The sequence below is a fragment of the Macrosteles quadrilineatus genome, unplaced genomic scaffold (assembly GCF_028750875.1).
Source record: "Macrosteles quadrilineatus isolate MER2022 unplaced genomic scaffold, UCM_ALF_1.0 Scaffold_3__2_contigs__length_128488019, whole genome shotgun sequence".
Classification (NCBI taxonomy): domain Eukaryota; kingdom Metazoa; phylum Arthropoda; class Insecta; order Hemiptera; family Cicadellidae; genus Macrosteles; species Macrosteles quadrilineatus.
Genome location: NW_026542596.1, coordinates 82,088,557 through 82,106,050, shown reverse-complemented (window position 1 = coordinate 82,106,050; position 17,494 = coordinate 82,088,557). Strand labels below are relative to the sequence as shown.

Here is a 17,494-nt window from a genome sequence, read left to right as displayed (position 1 = left end):
TCTCACACAGACAGATAAGAGAGGTATTGTCTAGAGATTAGCTGATCCTCAGTCACACGGGAGACATGGCGAGTATGGCAGGGAAGGTGGCAGTGGTGACAGGGGCGGCGGCAGGCAAAGGCATCGCAGTTGTGTTATCTCACACAGACAGATGAGAGAGGTATTGTCTAGAGATCATCTGATCCTCAGTCACACGGGAGACATAGCGAGTATGACAGGGAAGGTGGCAGTGGTGACAGTGGCGGCGGCAGGCAAAGGCATCGCAGTTGTGTTATCTCACACAGACAGATGAGAGAGGTATTGTCTAGAGATCAGCTGATCCTCAGTCACACTTGGGAGACATGGCGAGTATGACAGGGAAGGTGGCAGTGGCGGCGGCAGGCAAAGGCATCGCAGTTGTGTTATCTCACACAGACAGATGAGAGAGGTATTGTCTAGAGATCATCTGATCCTCAGTCACACACGGTACACATGGCGAGTATGACAGGGAAGGTGGCAGTGGTGACAGGGGCGGCGGCAGGCAAAGGCATCGCAGTTGTGTTATCTCACACAGACAGATGAGAGAGCTCTTGTCTAGAGATCAGCTGATCCTCAGCCACACTTGGGAGACATGGCGAGTATGACAGGGAAGGTGGCAGTGGTGACAGGGGCAGCAGGAGGAATTGGGAGAGCTGTCTCTACTACTCTGGTCAATAAAGGGATCGTTGTGGTTGGTCTGGACATCAGCGAGGGATTGATGGTGAGTTTTTAAAAGCTTGGTGTTATTATACTCAAAAATATCTATCACTTTCAAAAATGAAAAACTGTCAAGACAAGCATTGGCAAAGCGAGTACGTTTTTGGCAATAAAGATGATCTCAATATTTACGGTTCACCTTGATACTAAGCTGAAGGAGAATAATATTAAAAGTTAAAATCTCAGATTATATGGTAATATAACTGTTTAACGATGAGACAATTTGATTGATTCTTTTCAAAGAAAAATAATGGCCACGGTATTTCTTACTACTTCACTGGAATAATTTGCTAACAAAACTTTTCAAGGGGTTACACGTCCATTTCTGTGAAACGTGAATTGTATTTATAAAGCATCCTGTAAAAATAACCATCTAAATCAAGCGACAATTGAACACCTACAGTAAATACACAACAAGATCAAACGAGGCATTGGCTTTCCCCCTCAGACTCTTAAAATTTTGATTTCTTATTTAGTTGAACGTAAAACATTTCATATGTAACATTTAAACTGCAATGTTTATAATATGATTGTACACATTAGCAAACGTTAAACATGTTTTTTTTTTAGTATATTTTATTTGTTTGTTTTTGTAATTATTTTTCCAAAACATTTAAGCACTATTAACCTAACAAATTAGGCACTACTTTACAATTGACCCAACAAAGAGTACCCTCGCAAGTATATATTAGGGTACAAAGACCTTACAGGGAAAGTCAAGGAAGCTGGGGCAGCTGAAATGGAAGATTGCAAATTCTTTGAATTCCACACTTCCCACGTACCAGGCTGCGATTATAACCTGCCAATCCCCACAAAAAACTGGCTTCATCTAGTTGGTATTTTTTTACAAATTTAAACAACTATTTAATAAATTATAGTATAACATGTCTTTGTTCTAATGTGCCGAGCATTGTTTCAAATCCAGGCAGTTTTGGGAAAAATTTTAGGTGAAAAAGTCAATTTAACATGTATAAGTTAAGACGTTATTTAAATTGACGCTTTTTGTTGGTATTGAAATTGCTAATCTAACGTCTTTTGTCTATAAAATGATTACAATACTATTAAGGTTATTAAATAATTTCTTTTAGTTTAAATTAAAATTAATTTTAAACACGCTATTTCTTAGACACTTCAAAAATTTAATTTATTTGCAAATTTACAGGTCAGTGTCGTCATCATTCAGTTACATAATTAAAATCATTCAATCAATCAATCGATCAATCAATCAATCCAGTAAAATCAACACTAAGATATATATTTTTACCAAAATTGCCTCGCATATAATCTTCAAGTATACTGCTAAAGAGAAGCCCAATAAAAACACCACAATGTACTTTAAGTAGGTCAAACCCACGGTATCAACGAGTAGAGATCACAATCTCAGCGATTTGCATATAGTTCATTCATCGCTAGTTCAGTGCCCTCACACTTAGTGTAGTCATGGAGAGGTTCGCTGGTAGGGTTGCTGTGGTGACGGGGGCGAGGGCCGGGATAGGGGAGGCCATCTCTCGAGCACTCGTGTCCTATGGGATCCTCGTGGTAGGGCTGGCCAGGAATGAGGACAAACTCAAGGTATTTTTTTGAAATATCTCTCTTAAAATATTTTGTTTATCTATTTAATAGCCACATATTCAGTAGTATTTAGTGATATTACGTAGACTTTCATGAGAGTTCGTGGGGGTGTTTTTCATCAACCAGATCGTCAAAAATACAGTTTTGTCAAACGTTTCGCTATTACATTGAAATGGCATTTTCAGTGGCTAGGCTGAGACTAAATCGGGGAAGTTCGTCACAACAGCGATACATATAGCCTATCTGGACTAGCTTCCCTGATTTAGCCTTAGCCAAGCCACTAAAGATTCTGCTACAATGTAAGGGCGAAAGGTCTGGCAACAGAGTAATATTGACGATTTGTTTGACGCCACAAAACACCACCGTAATCTCTCATGTGGTGGTAATGCACGAGGTGATCAATGGATTGTTATCCAACCCGATCCGAAATCCATCTGCAAAATCATAAAATTCATATCCAAATCAATCTAAAAAAGTTAGTTGACGGTTTTGTACGTTTATTATGACAAACAAATCAGTTATATTTCGTAGTATTTATAAATCATAAAATCATAACGTAAAACACAAACAGTTAATTAACAACATCTTATTTGACCCGACCTTTAAATATAGTGATACTGTAATGTAATGGAAACGCTCTGCAAAAACATATGTTCTCAGATCTGCGGGAAGTTTAAGCCTAAGATGAGATAAGAGCCTAAGTTATGATTAGAGTGTGTCGAACTTAATTGTAGGAGTACAGTAGATTTTATATAGTTCATTTAACGTAAATATATACACAAATTTGAAATAATACAATTCTTTTTTTGAAAACCCATTAACAACAATGTTGTAACGAATAACCTATATAGATCAAACATAACTGAACTATTTTCAAAATCACGGCTAACGAATCTCAATGGCCTATTGACCTCTTGGAAATATTACCAGCAATTTCAGTAGCTGTCAAATGCCAAAGGTTCTGCCATTTAATTAGGAACGAAATATGTCAGCTGACTTGTGGGAGTGAAATTACGGGTTAGAATAATAATGCAACTGGCATTAATTAAAGTTGTGAACGCCCTGAGCTGTTACGCTTATCAACTTTGAATCCGAGAAGTGATGTGGAAAACGTTGATGTCACTGCGTATTTTGTCACTTTCCCGCCCAATTTGCCCTGAACGCCCCTGCCTTGGTAATTGCGTACTATATGAAAGATTTAATAAATAATTAACTCTTATTCTTTACTAATTCTGAATAAATAGGCTTAGTAAGATATTTAGGAGAACAGAGGACAATTAATTACTATAACTATCCGTTGAATGTAATTAAGAAGTCGTGTATTATTATTTGTAGTCCATGTTTAATTGTATGAAAAAGGGGAATGAATTTATTAATAAAAATAAACACGTTTACCTTAAGGGTGTTTGGTCGCAAATTTTCATGTCTGATTTTTTGTTATTGTTTAATTGTACTAAAAATTAGAGATACAAATATATAAGAAAAAATGTTTTATTTTGAATATTAAGCGAGATATGGAGCTTGAAAGTAGTAAATTTTTAATCTTTGGTACCAGTTCACAGGGAGAATGGGTAATGTGATTCTCACCAAAATTTGCATTCAGGTGTGGAAAAATAAGATAATAATCACTAGCTATTTAAAATTAAAAAATTTAAAAAAAAATTTATTTTTTATTTTTTATAAATTTTTTAAAAAAAATTTCAAAATTTTTAAAAAAATTTAAAAATAGCTCTTTGTTTTTGGGAAAAATGTATCTGTATGTTGGAATAAAAAAAAATGTGATATGTTAACTCGTTTGGGCTGTGAATTCGTACCTTTGATGCCTTGCGCTGTCGGAGCACTACTCGTTGAGAGTTTGTACACTAACACCGGGGCTTTAGAATACTTTAACATCACGTAATTATTAACATCCTTTAACATTGAAAGAATACGTTTATCGTTGTATTCTAAAGCCCCGGTGTTAGTGTACACACTCTCAACGAGTAGTGCTCCGACAGCGCAAGGCATCAAAGGTACGAATTCACAGCCCAAACGAGTTAACATATCACATTTTTTTTTATTCCAACATACAGATACATTTTTCCCAAAAACAAAGAGCTATTTTTAAATTAAAAAAAAATTTTTTTTAATTTTTTAAAAAATTTATAAAAAATAAAAAATAATTTTTTTTTTAAATTTTTTTATTTTAAATAGCTAGTGATTATTATCTTATTTTTCCACACCTGAATGCAAATTTTGGTGAGAATCGCATTACCCATTCTCCCTGTGAACTGGTACCAAAGATTAAAAATTTACTACTTTCAAGCTCCATATCTCGCTTAATATTCAAAATAAATAATTTTTTCTTATATATTTGTATCTCTAATTTTTAGTACAATTGAACAATAACAAAAAATAAGACATCAAATTTTTGACCAAACACCCTTAAAAAATAAGGTTGCTAATATAGGAAAATATACAATATTAAATTATTATAACAGCCATAATTTTGATGTTTGCCATACAAATGATTTCTCATTAGTCAACAAACCTCATAATGTTTCATGTTTAATATTTGTTTTTAAAGGATTTGTCCAAATCATAATGTTTCCAAAAGTTCACAAAACTCTTTGATAATGTTCCTCTTGAAGCCATAAACAATCAAATCACCTCCATTTTTGAAATTTTGTTTGAAATATTAAAAAGATGATTCATAAATTTGTATTTTTTCCTCATTCACTTCATTAGGTTGATTTCATATCGAATTGTTGGGTTGAGAATTACCCCTTTGTTTGTCTTTAAACCAACAAAATATTCACTCTTCTAGTTCTTCTGTCAGAGGAAAGACAGTATACTTCTTCATGGACTTCCCATGTATTATAAAATTTTCGGAAGGCCTTCATTATAATACTTCTAATTTTGTGGTGCCTTGTGTTTCTTGGAAGTTCAACATAGGTTAATATTTTTATTTTATAACCAAGTTAATTTTGAATACTTCAATAATTATGGAGGCACTTTGTATGATCTCTCAGGTAATACGTCAACTACTCACAGATAATAAATATCTGCGTGTTCTAGGAACTAGAAAAAGAACTGTCAGGAGCAAAAGGGAAGTTTTACGGTATCAAAACAGACCTCAGGAGTGAAGAGGAGATTGTCAAAGCGTTTAAGTGGACAGAAAAACACGTAGGAGGGGTGGACATTCTGATCAACAATGCAGGAGTGTCTACAAGAACAAGGGTGTTGGGTGAGCATTTTGTTTTGATTGATTCTTTTTTCGATACTTGTGAATATTAAAGCTTATCATGTAAAGTCATATATTTTTATAATTAATTTGCTATCTTTAACAAAGAACACATACTAGTGAAATGGCTTACATTTTGTTGACCATATTTGATTACCTTATTCCAAATACTCTCAGCTTGAGCTCTAAGTTTGTATTTACCAAGTCGGCTTGACAAAGTTTTAGAAGTAGTCTGCTTCCAATCTTGTTTGTAGGCTACAAGTATTGCTTACGCCAGAATAGCTCATTTTGGGGCCCCGAAAAGCTGGTATACAGAGCAAATTGTCAATTTTTATTTCTTACAAAGGTAACACCAAGTTTAATTTCCCTAGTATAACATTTAACAAATATAATAGAGGATATTGATACCTACATTTAGGTAGGTTCTCGCAGACTAATCAAAGAACTAACCTTCATTTTGTTCTGGTTTTAGATAGAGTCCTCTGATTTTCTCTTAGCTCTTCATTGATACCAGTGAGCTCTACTTTTAAAGTGAGGGGTCGCTCGATAGGGTATACTACATTAAATATTTGTAAGCTCCGTCCTAATTGCTCCATTGGAGTTTCGACAAAATCACGAAACTAACTAAAAAGTGCAATTTTATGTCATGTGGGTAAAAGTTTAGTTTACCCAGTGTAACCAAATTGAAACGTTAAGAGGGTATACACACATTTGCCAACCTCAGTGAGCAAAAATAAAGAAAGGAGATCATAGAGTATTGAATTAATGTCTTTAGTAATAAATATCTGAAAGTTTGATGCTTTCATTTTCATTGCAATAAAGCATATGATTTCCAAAAAGACAAGCTATGGATATCAAAATGCTATCTTATAATATTTATCTTTATTATACAGTTTTTACTCAATAGTAAAATTTTACATCGAACTAAAAGCAATTTCAGTCTGGTGCAAAAAAGTGATTAATTTCATCAGGCAATTGAGGCTAAAAGCTTTCGAGCTATAATTACATAGAGTAAACATCGGTTGGTCAAAAGTCAGATGTCAGTTGCTGGTTGTAATCAGATGAGTCTGATAACAGATTGGTTGCCATATCAGCTCGGCCTAATTGATAATCCCTTATCATACAAACGTAATAACTTCATTTGACTGTGATGCAATTTTAATTGAATTAGAAAACGCGTTTGCATTAGTGAACGTTTTATAAGCCGGTTGAGGAAAGTGACGATTTTTAACTTTACGTTTGATTTTTAGTATGTCTAGATTACTGGATTTTTTTAGAGGATTAAAGAAACGAAGAGTTCGTCAAATACATGGATGGTTATCAAAGAAAGGATTGTAAAATAATGGTGTCACCGAGGTAAATGCAGCAAGACGACTTAAAACACGTACCAGGATTCCTATATAAAACCTGAATTGTACAGCAGTACTTGTCAAAAAGGTTCCCTGAAATCACTGAATTTGTTTAATACTGAATAATATTATCGTACGGACTTTTGTCTAGACCATCGTAAATAGCTATATATCAGTGGTATAATTTAAATAACCCAACTTAATATTTTTAGATTTTTCGCAAATCATCTCTTGGGGTTTAGTTTTAGTTGCTAAATAAGAGTATATTTTTTTATCTTAGAAGTGTTTAACAGTTTCTCACTTCTCCGATGTAGGCATAGTACTCTGTATTACGGCAAATAATTAATAACTCAGCAGTCAACCATGTACTGTATAATCATAGAGGTCTGCAGTTACACTCATTGATGTTAAAATAATCAGGCTGATAATACAAAAACCACTGCGTACAATTTACATAGGATCAGTCTTCTTTAAAAATAATAACAAAGTTCGATGAGCAAAACACGATGTCCGACCTTTCATATTGTAAGATAATCCCAATGTAATTAGACCCTGACAGTGTTTGTTTGGTTTTTGTGTACGATATTTTACAAGGTTAAGCCGCAAGTAATTGCTTTCTGTTGATGTTTGTTCTGGAAACAAGATATCTAATTACTGGCTGTATCTTGAATTATATGAATATTAGTATGTTTTGAAGTTGATAAGGTCGTATCGTACATTAGCGGCACCTTTCAGCAAAAGTAAATTATGCAACTCTCGTAAATGTTGTATATATCTTTTTAATGCTTGTGTATTTATATAGTTAAATAATTTACCAATACACTTTTACTTACTCGTTATACTCTTCTAATCAAAATGAGATCTAGTTGAATTACGATTCATTACTAATAATGATCCTCGTGCAATCATCAAATTATTCTACATAGCATTTTCTTTATTTCTACTTTTAAAAGCACCTATTTCGTTGAGTTTATTTCCAAACACTAATTATAAAGTAAAAAATATAGTGACCTCCTTTCACCTCCCATTGGGTTATACAAGTTAAGTTAACTCAAATGCGATATTTACAGCAATGACTCCAGTGGGAAAGCGAATGGATAGTAATCGTCATGCTTTTGTATTTATATATCTCTTATATAATATAAAATATATCTAATAATATAAATCTATATTGTTACTTTTTTTTAATACTTGGAATACAACCGTTACAAAAACGTTTGAATATGCATTTCAATACCAACCAGAGTTGCATTAATTATTAAGAATGAATGTACTTAGTTGATAAAAAAACAATAATAACAATTTTCAACAGTAACAAAACTATAATTCAATGATGGGTTTTCAAACGTCCTTTAGTAAGCTGTAAGGTTACTTTTTTTTCTTAGGGAGAGGAGGGAAAATGCTTTTACGCACACAGGTAGCCAGCCTGTAGTTTGAGACTCCTGAAAATTATCAGACTACTCACTAAAAACCCCCTCTACTCTGTTGGACACAGACCTGGAATTGTTTGTCACATTACTTCAAGTCAGGCCAACATGTGACCTAAGCCCTCAGGGCTCGCACCGTTTCTGGCATTTAGATTCTTAATACCGCATCCCTGTCAAGGTCGATCTTCTTGGCGTGGAGAATACCCTGGATATAATCTATATCTGAATATAAGCTGTAAGGTTACTAGTAGTAGCTACAATAGTAATAGAGTGACTTAGATTAACTGTATACCCAAAATTATATCTATACCTACAAATTTTTACAGAAAACAAATTCTACGATATTCAGCACACTTCAAGACACATGCTACTCAAAAAGCGTAAAGTTTGCTTGTATAAAATTAGCTAAAGAAAAAATATTAAATTCCATTACGTAAATGAAAATTTAAAACAAAGTCTTGAGCTTAAAGTGCAACTGATGAGTACCTGAACATGACGAAACTTTGCAGAACAGATAATAAATAAATAAATAATAACCAATACAAAAACCAAGAAGTATCCTTACTAACCCACAATATACCAATATAAAAAGCTCAAATACCAACATTCTTTTTAAAACATTATTACTATGACCTAAATAAAAATAAAAAAAAATTAAAAGCGGTCAAACATTTCATATTTAATTCATACAAACGAAGACAACATGACACAGAGACTTTTCTCTGTGTATCACCCTGTTCAAACACAATGTTGAGACAACGCTAATGCTGCAGATGGCAACATGGAGATCTGGCGCAACATGTTCGATGTGAACGTGTTCGCAGTAGGGATCTGTACAAGAGAAGCGGTCAGATCTATGAAGACCCGAGGAGTCACTGACGGTAACATCATCAACGTCAACAGGTAATTCAACCCTTACACTCTAGAATAGTACAGATTAATTGTGTGATTCCCACATTCCTACTAAAAACCAATCGTCTCACGTCTGCTCTTTTTACTAAAATCTGCTCTTTATCGAGTATTTTTATTTCGTTTGGGACTAACAAATCGTGATTAGGTTGCATTAAGTGATGAAATAAATTCGTCAAAATGATTTAATGAAGTTTAAATATATTTTGTTGAAAAACGGAACGTAATCAGAACTGTTTTTCTTTCGATATAGGACTGACGTAGTACTAAGCCAATTTTATAAATAGATGCTGCTTCTCAGGGATAATGAAAAGAAAACAGAGTGGTATCTCCGTGGAAAATAATTTAGAATGCTTTGGAGTAAAACACAACTAAATTGGTTGTAAATAAATTTGACGTATTTTGGGGCTGGATTGTGTATTAAAAAAAGAATTCCAATAATATATGTAACATGGTTAATTTTATTAACATTATTAATACATTTGGTATATCATACAGGTCTGATGTTTCGAGTATAAACAAGGGTTTGTCCTTGAAACATCGTTAAACCGGCGGTGCTCAAGATGGCAATAAAATACCATTAGTTTTAATTCGTAATTTAATTCCCATAAATTAATTCAAATCATTTTATTGTACTCGCAATATAACGCCATAAGATCTAATGGTTCCAGAATTTCATTTAGAATAAAACACACACAATAAGGAACAATACGGTTGATTGATCAAGTTTAGCATTTAACCTCATGAAAATATATCCATAAAAATGTACGTGTTTTTTTTAAGTCAATCGAAAATTGATTCGAACCCGAATTAAATATGAATAGGATTGCCATTAAATGTTACATAGACCAAGTCATGGTTATGAGTCCTTGAAGGCTGGCGGCCATCATTGATTAATTCCAAACCGTCACTGAATAGTTATTTACCACCCAAAAATATTTTTCAAATACCAAAGGGATTGTAACTGAAATATCTAGGACACTGTGCGATAAGATTTGTTTGTAGTTTTGTTATTGTTTTATGAGCTAGAACAGCTAGGGCTCCAAGGACTCTTAAGGAAAACTTCAATGATTTCCACTTATTCCATCTAGTAAAGGTCCATACGGATTCACTTTGGTCTTGATGTGTGGTTTGACTGACTACGTGTTCTGTTTGTGTCTACAGTGTGACTGGTCATGAGGTGAGCACGTTGATGAGTCAGTCAGTCTACTCTGCCACAAAACACGTGTTGACTATCCTGACTGAGGCGATGAGGAGGGAACTGGTCGAGGGGAACTCTACCATCAGAGTGTCTGTGAGTAGCTTATGTTGGATCACACTTTGTAAAAATAAGGCTTTAAATAGATTTTAAAAGTGGGTTACTTAATCCAGGCAAAGATTGCTCAAAAAAGGTTATAGAGGGAAATGTTTGGAACACAATTTCCCACTTTGTAACTTTGTTTAGTATAGTTAGGAGGTAAACCTTCCAACAGTCCCCGCCCTTAGCCCTTGTGCTGTGGTGGAGAGGTGGGCTTGAAGGTACTATTTTTGTGTTTTTTTTTTGCTGAAATCTTGGAAACCATGCGCCCAAGTGAAACTATGGTCCTATACAAAATTAAAGCTTATTAAATTGCTAGTAAGTTTGTATTTTACAATTTTTCGATATCTTGTATGTTTTTCGCGTATAAAACTTTTGTTATATTTACCTCCTAACTATACTAAAGAAAGTTACGAAGTCAGAAATTGGGTTCCAAACATTTCCCTATATACATTTTCGTTCCCTGGACTAAGCGAGACAAGTTAATAGCAACGACTTACGAGTTAATTCCATAGGTTAACTCACTTGTACTCTATTTAGCTCAACTGCACTTCCCAGGTTTATTTTATAAAGCTGAAGTAATTGTTTAATGAACTAAATAATTGATTTTGGGTTTTGCTTGTTGACTAAGTACCCTACTACCAAATGTACAGTTTGATTTATAAGTTAAAACTCCGTTTTCATTTTTTTAAATTTTCGGATAGTAAAATAACATATGAAATACCATAAAGTGCAAATACCAGAAAATATTTATCCTTTTTGAAGGAAATGTATGCACATAAACTATATTTATAGTACCAGAGGACGTCTAAGAGGTATTTATCGTGTCATTTAAATTAGAGAGATGGTGGATATTTGCGCACTGAAACACCTCCCCCCTCTGTAACTCATACTATTTTGTACAGTGATTAAATCATGTGACACTCTGGCCTCGGATTGCTCAGTCTGGGGTGGGTCGATGAATATTATACACAGAGTGTTTATCCTTAATCAATAATTCAATAATTCTTCATGAAAAGGGGCGCCACCTAGTTTTTAAACTTCCTGGGATCCAAACTAGGAAATGTTCCAAGGAAAAGGAAAATTTAAAATAATTTTGAAAAACAAAAATACTGAAAGGAATGGCAGAGGCTAAACCCTACAGTTAATTAAGTTAAGTCCTTGGCTAAACACACTTTTCAGCAAAATCTACCAAGTGATATTAATTACTAAAATATTACAAAAATTTATCTTGATAATATGGCTCAAGATATCTGCTTATCTTTTACTCAGATAAGAATGTTGATGGAAAATACTCTCTGACTAATTCCAGAAGTAAAAATAGATAATAGGGCAAGTTCAAATAAAATGTTTTAAATAAATGTGGTTTCCAAGTTTAAATTCAAAATTCAAATAAATCTTATAAATCTAAATTCAAATTGTATTCAAAATATTCAAAAATACTATAACTGTTTTATCTAATCAAGATAGGGCACACACCAGGTGATCTGAATGATAACTAGAATTTTCAATCACCACAAAATTATTTAATGTTGAAGTAAAGAATGATATCTCAACAACAATTGCCCTTTAATATTCAATATTCAACATTTGCAAAAGTAAATCCACTGAATTATACCTAACTTGTCGGCCGACACTAACTAATAGCAATAAACATGGAATTCCCACTTAAAACTAAATAGAATAATCCCTGAAAATGTACATTAGCAATAGCAAGTTAATTTAAATCATCTAAATATATACATATAATACAAAAGAGTGAAAATGAAATTGTCCTATCTGTGGTTTGAGTGCGTTGGTTAAGTCTGCGACGGTTAGGTGGAGCACGGTACACCCACAGGTCGACGAGTGAACACCAATGTCCAGAGAAGTAGTCCAACACGGTAAGTAGATGTCCCAAAAGGTAGAACTGAACCAGAAACTCAACAGTCTAGCACCGAAGACCACATCAGGGGAGGTAGGTAGCACCAAGTAATCACTAGGGTCCAAAAATTTCCTGTGCAAAACCCATACACATACTAGTACTCAGGTCTAATAATATAGTAGTCATGTTCCTAGTTAATTTTTGCTGGTAGTACACCATGTCCCAAACATGAATAACTCAATAAATCTTCACTAAATTGAATAAAGTTCATGAATGTTATAAAGTCTCCTCATTTATCCATATAAATTTTCACATAACCTAACCTAAAACATGATATTTACATACAATGACAAAAGTGAAACGCTAAATATATTTAAATCAGTTCAAGTGAGTTTGAGTTTAAGATATAAGTTAAATTACAAAGTCCATGAACTATAATTCAAGATATTTATCCAAAATAATGCAATTAGTTCTTCTATGGATCCCCTTCACTACTAGAATATAATTCACTCTCTAAATTAGCACCCAAAAATGTATCATAGGTTGCTTTAATTTAAGTTTAGACTCACTAGCTGCTAATATATTCAAATAAGTTCATGTACAATCACGGAGATGATAAACTGTAATGTTAACACTTTCAAAAATTAATAATAACACATCTTACCCTATTAAACAATTAAATACATACTTACACACTTTGACATACATTGGTGAGACTTTGGAACGTTTATGTAAATCTTCACAAAATAATTCACTTTGTTTTACAGTTATAAATTTGCTAAATTAATTCATCATTTTGTCAGACTCAAAATTCACCGATAACATTGAACATTTAATTTAGTTGACTTTTCATTAAAACACATAATAAAACAATATTTTGGATCAAACTATATACAGCACTATTAATAAGAAATTGCAATTGAGCATTTTAAAATGTGGAAACTTCTATAATTAATTGCTTCTAATGTGATTCAGCCATAGTGAGTGTGCTGGTCTATGTGAAAATATGGATTGAGAGTTTTATACAAATACAACAACAGCTATATTACAGGAACATGATTATTAAACATTTATATTTACAGTATACTACAACATAATCATTAACATTTTTAATAAATAGACAAATTAAAAGATTTTAAGTAATCAGTTACCAGCTTTCATGTTTCATCCTCAAAACAGGTTTTAGTTGGCAAAGTTTTCCACTGTCACTAAGAAATAAATTGTACTGATCAAAAATACCATGTAATTTGTGAATTCTACATCAACTACAATATTTATCAGACTAAATCACTTTAAAATTAAAGGTAACAATATTAAATAATAATTATTAAAATATTCCAAAGCCTCCTACACTGCATGTCTAGCCAAGATTTCATCATGAACAAGTTACACTAAAATATATTTTAAAAGTTAAATTTAATAATTCATATGATTTCAAAATCAGTTAAAAATCAAATTAAAGTATTACAAATATTCTCACCTCTGCCAATAAATCCCTAAAGGTGGTCAGGAGGGAAAGAATGATCCAAAGTAGAAAGCTTGCAAATTGCTGACACTTCTTCTAGGCTTGCTGACTCCAAAATGGCTAACTTTTAACTTTAAACCACATAAATGTCGTCAATTTAGTTCTGGAAACTTCCACACTGTTCTTGTTCATGTATAACTTCAGTCCAGTTTGCAGGTTTTCTGCTATGAACATGTTTCAAAGGGGGAAGGAGTGGGGCGGACAAAGTTCAACTCAATTCCTGAGTTATGGACTTTCCTTAGTGCCTGCAGAACTTTATTTGCAAAACCAATTTATAAATGTAACAATTGTGGTATCCCTCATGGAAAGGAGCTCCTAAAATACCATGAATGTGTTGTATGATCATGGCCAGTGATCATGGTGGGAAACTGTGGCAATTATTAATTTAAATGGTTACAATCAAGTTGCAATTTGATTAATTGAATGCCACCAGCGTCTAGTGTGTGACACTGTTTTCTTGGTAGGCTTCACCAAATGACTTCCACACGCCAATCCAATTGACGCGAGCTATACACGTAGATCATCTATAATGTGGTATATTTGAAACTTTACCTACGAAATAGGTGGAATACAATATAAATAAAACGAAAGACATGCCGATTGATCTATGAAGGAGTAGGCGTTAACCTATGGCCTGGACTATGATATAATTCAATTTTGATTGAAGGTGGAACAATTAATATTTTCAGAGTGTCAGTCCTGGAAGGGTGATGACTGAGATGATAGCTCCAGGAGGTGTTATACGAGCCACTGACCGAGGACCTACACTGGACTGTCCCTCGGTTGCAGACGCCGTCATGTACGTGCTGGCCACCCCGTCACATGTACAGGTACGTGATATAGCCAACAGATAGTGATAATGTTAAACTAAAAGATCAATTCCATTGTTAACATTGACATTGGATCAAACTAGACGTATTATTTCAATGATGGTGTCTTGGAATATAATTGAACTTGAATTTAGTCACTGACAGGGAGCACTGAAGTAAATTACAAATTTACCTCGAAACAGGTACCAGATTTTAACCAAGTATGCATATATCTAAAGAATTAGGATAGAATATTAAAAGTATCGATGAATTTCATCAGAGCACTTTGTAAATTCTAGTAATTGCGATACGCTATGTAAATTAATCAAAAATAAACTCTAAGGAAGAGGTAGATATGTCAAATTTCCTTTGGTGCATGAATAAAATCTCCAAGTCATAAAATCTAACGGATAGTATCTGGATTTGGGGCACATATTTAGAGTTTAAAACAAAATAAACTGTCAATAGAATAGATTTCACAAAAATATCGGCTTATGTAATCTCCATTTATTTTACTAAAACTTCTGTTCCCAATAAGCCTATATAGGATCTATATGGGCTATATGGGGGATATGGGTTCTAGCATTGACTAAATATACCTGTAGGTATATATAGTCAATGGTTCTAGTCATTGTGACTGTGGAAAGGTAGAATTTATTGCCTTACATCAGAATGAATTGACTTTGAACATTTTGTCGTTTTCCCTACATTTTTAATTTTGAGCAACGTTTTCATACTAAGCACAGTTTTAGTTTCATCTAAAATGTAAAATGTAAATCAAAACAATATTCATTTCGTCAAACTTAAAATATTTTTAAGTGTTTGTTTTTAAACGTTAAACGCTCTTCTTAAAGCCTACTCTATGGTTTAATAGGCTATAAAATATCCTATCCTTAGTGAAACTTATCAAGTTCTTTTTTTTGTATTCCAGATTTCCGAGATGATTGTCCGACCAGTTGGTGATCTAACTCATCGATTTCCAAAACAAATTTAAATTAAATTTATTAAATTATTTTTATACATTATTATTAGGAAAGTAATATATATTGTTAAGTTGTAAATAATGTAAATATACCATTACAATTTAAACGTGTTCATTATTTAGATAAATACTTTGTTATGTTTAGTACATTAACAAGTTAATTTTTATGTTATTTGGGAACACATATTTGGTAAATAAGTTTTATTTACATATCCTTACTCAATAAAGTATTTTTCACTGATTCATACGTATACACAGCAAGGATACCTAGTTTAAACAAATAACATAAAATATGAAATATTGAACTTCCCACATTGGATTTAATTACTAGGCTATTTTTGGACGAAGAAAATTCCAGCGGGCGCCGCAGAAGCAGATGATTTATGGGTCGCTGTCATTTTTCTTTGTTATGAGTGATGTTGGGACACCATCTTCTTGTTTGCCGTACTAGCCTTCATATTTTCAATTTTTTGTTTGTTTTTACAAACTGCAGAGTCTGTTGCCAGTAGCCTACTCAGGATATAGCAGGAGTAGGTTTCTATTCGTTATTAAAGATGCAAATACTGTAAGATGAGCAGATTTTTTAAATAGTTGTAATTTATTAATAGTGATTAAATTCAATTGTACACAAAAATGGGTCCAAAAAATTAAGATATGTTCTTGAGTTAACGTTAACTCGTGAAGATATTTCCGTACAATGCAAAAATATGTAGATTTTGGTACTTCTTCGTAAAATTTATCTTTACTTTGGTAGTTTGAAAATAAGTTGAACACATATGGACTCAAGGGTTAAGGTTCTCGGTCTTATTTATTTTATAACGAATAAAATTTGTTTTTATTCGATTCGACAACTTTGACATTACCTTTGTCATACATGGAATTTACATTATTTCTTAAATTTTTGAGAAATTAAATAACAATTATTGTTTTATACAATCTATCTTACTTATTTGGTGATCGGGTGATTTTATTTCCCTCCGATTATCCAGGTATAGTGGATCTAAAAAAAACTTTTTTAATGTTTTTTTAGTTTTAGTTCAAAAAGTAATTAATTTTACAAGTTAGTCGAAACTGGTGGTCACAGTTAAATATATACAATCGCCATTAAATATATACGTATAATACAAAGAAATATTAAAGAAGAAATTATATCTGTGAAATGTTGTTGAGCATTGTTAAACTAAAATGAATTATGATATGACTGATAAATTTCGAGCAACACACACATTAGAAAGTATAAGTTGGTGAGCAAGAAATTCGCCTTACTTTTATACTCTATGTGGGTTTTTGGAGATCATTTTATTACACTGACATAAACTGATAGGAATTTCTGGCATAAGTGACCTCCGTAATCGTCAGAAAATGGCAATAGCCTAACATATCCATTGTTTTCAATAAATAAATAAAAAAGTAGTTTGTATCTACTCTACGTGGCTTGTAATATTGCTAGTCAAGCATTCTTATTCTTCTAACGATAATCTTGTACTATTTAATATTAACATTATTAGTTAATTAGTAATACGTTAGGAGTGCGTAATTAAAGTCATGTGAATATTCAGGATGAAATCAAATGACGTAGAACTAAGGTGTCCCGACACATCGATCGACCAGTTATATGGGTCACCAGCGAAGGTGTCCGTTTTAATTGGACATTTCTTCCGTCAAAATAACAATAATGGTACTTGTAAATAACAAGTGTTACTGAGTGCTATCAATTAGTTATTCATATCAACATTCGAATTAAATAGTTTAAAGACTTGCTGTAAGTATGTTTAAAAACCCTCTAAAGTGATAAGTCCATT

General features: G+C 32.9%; 2 protein-coding genes across 2 annotated transcripts in view; one reads left to right on the top strand and one right to left on the bottom strand.

Moving 5' to 3' along the window:
• LOC128989329 (uncharacterized) overlaps positions 1–17,494 on the bottom strand; it is a 510,234-nt gene that overhangs the window by 229,910 nt on the left and 262,830 nt on the right. The gene's annotated exons all lie outside the window — the stretch shown is intronic.
• Positions 2,142–15,775, top strand: LOC128991104 (farnesol dehydrogenase-like). Its single transcript, XM_054413833.1, has 6 exons — positions 2,142–2,307; positions 5,365–5,533; positions 9,080–9,209; positions 10,380–10,509; positions 14,591–14,731; positions 15,642–15,775. Exons 1-6 carry the CDS (start codon positions 2,176–2,178, stop codon positions 15,702–15,704), a joined length of 765 nt encoding a protein of 254 aa, XP_054269808.1. The 5' UTR covers positions 2,142–2,175; the 3' UTR covers positions 15,705–15,775.

Excerpts from the sequence above, each read along its gene's own strand:
- LOC128991104 (XM_054413833.1), top strand. The coding sequence starts at position 2,176 with ATGGAGAGGTTCGCTGGTAGGGTTGCTGTGGTGACGGGGGCGAGGGCC. Across the intron at positions 10,510-14,590 it reads ACTCTACCATCAGAGTGTCT|AGTGTCAGTCCTGGAAGGGT; the intron begins GTGAGTAGCTTA and ends TAATATTTTCAG. Across the intron at positions 14,732-15,641 it reads CCACCCCGTCACATGTACAG|ATTTCCGAGATGATTGTCCG; the intron begins GTACGTGATATA and ends TTTGTATTCCAG.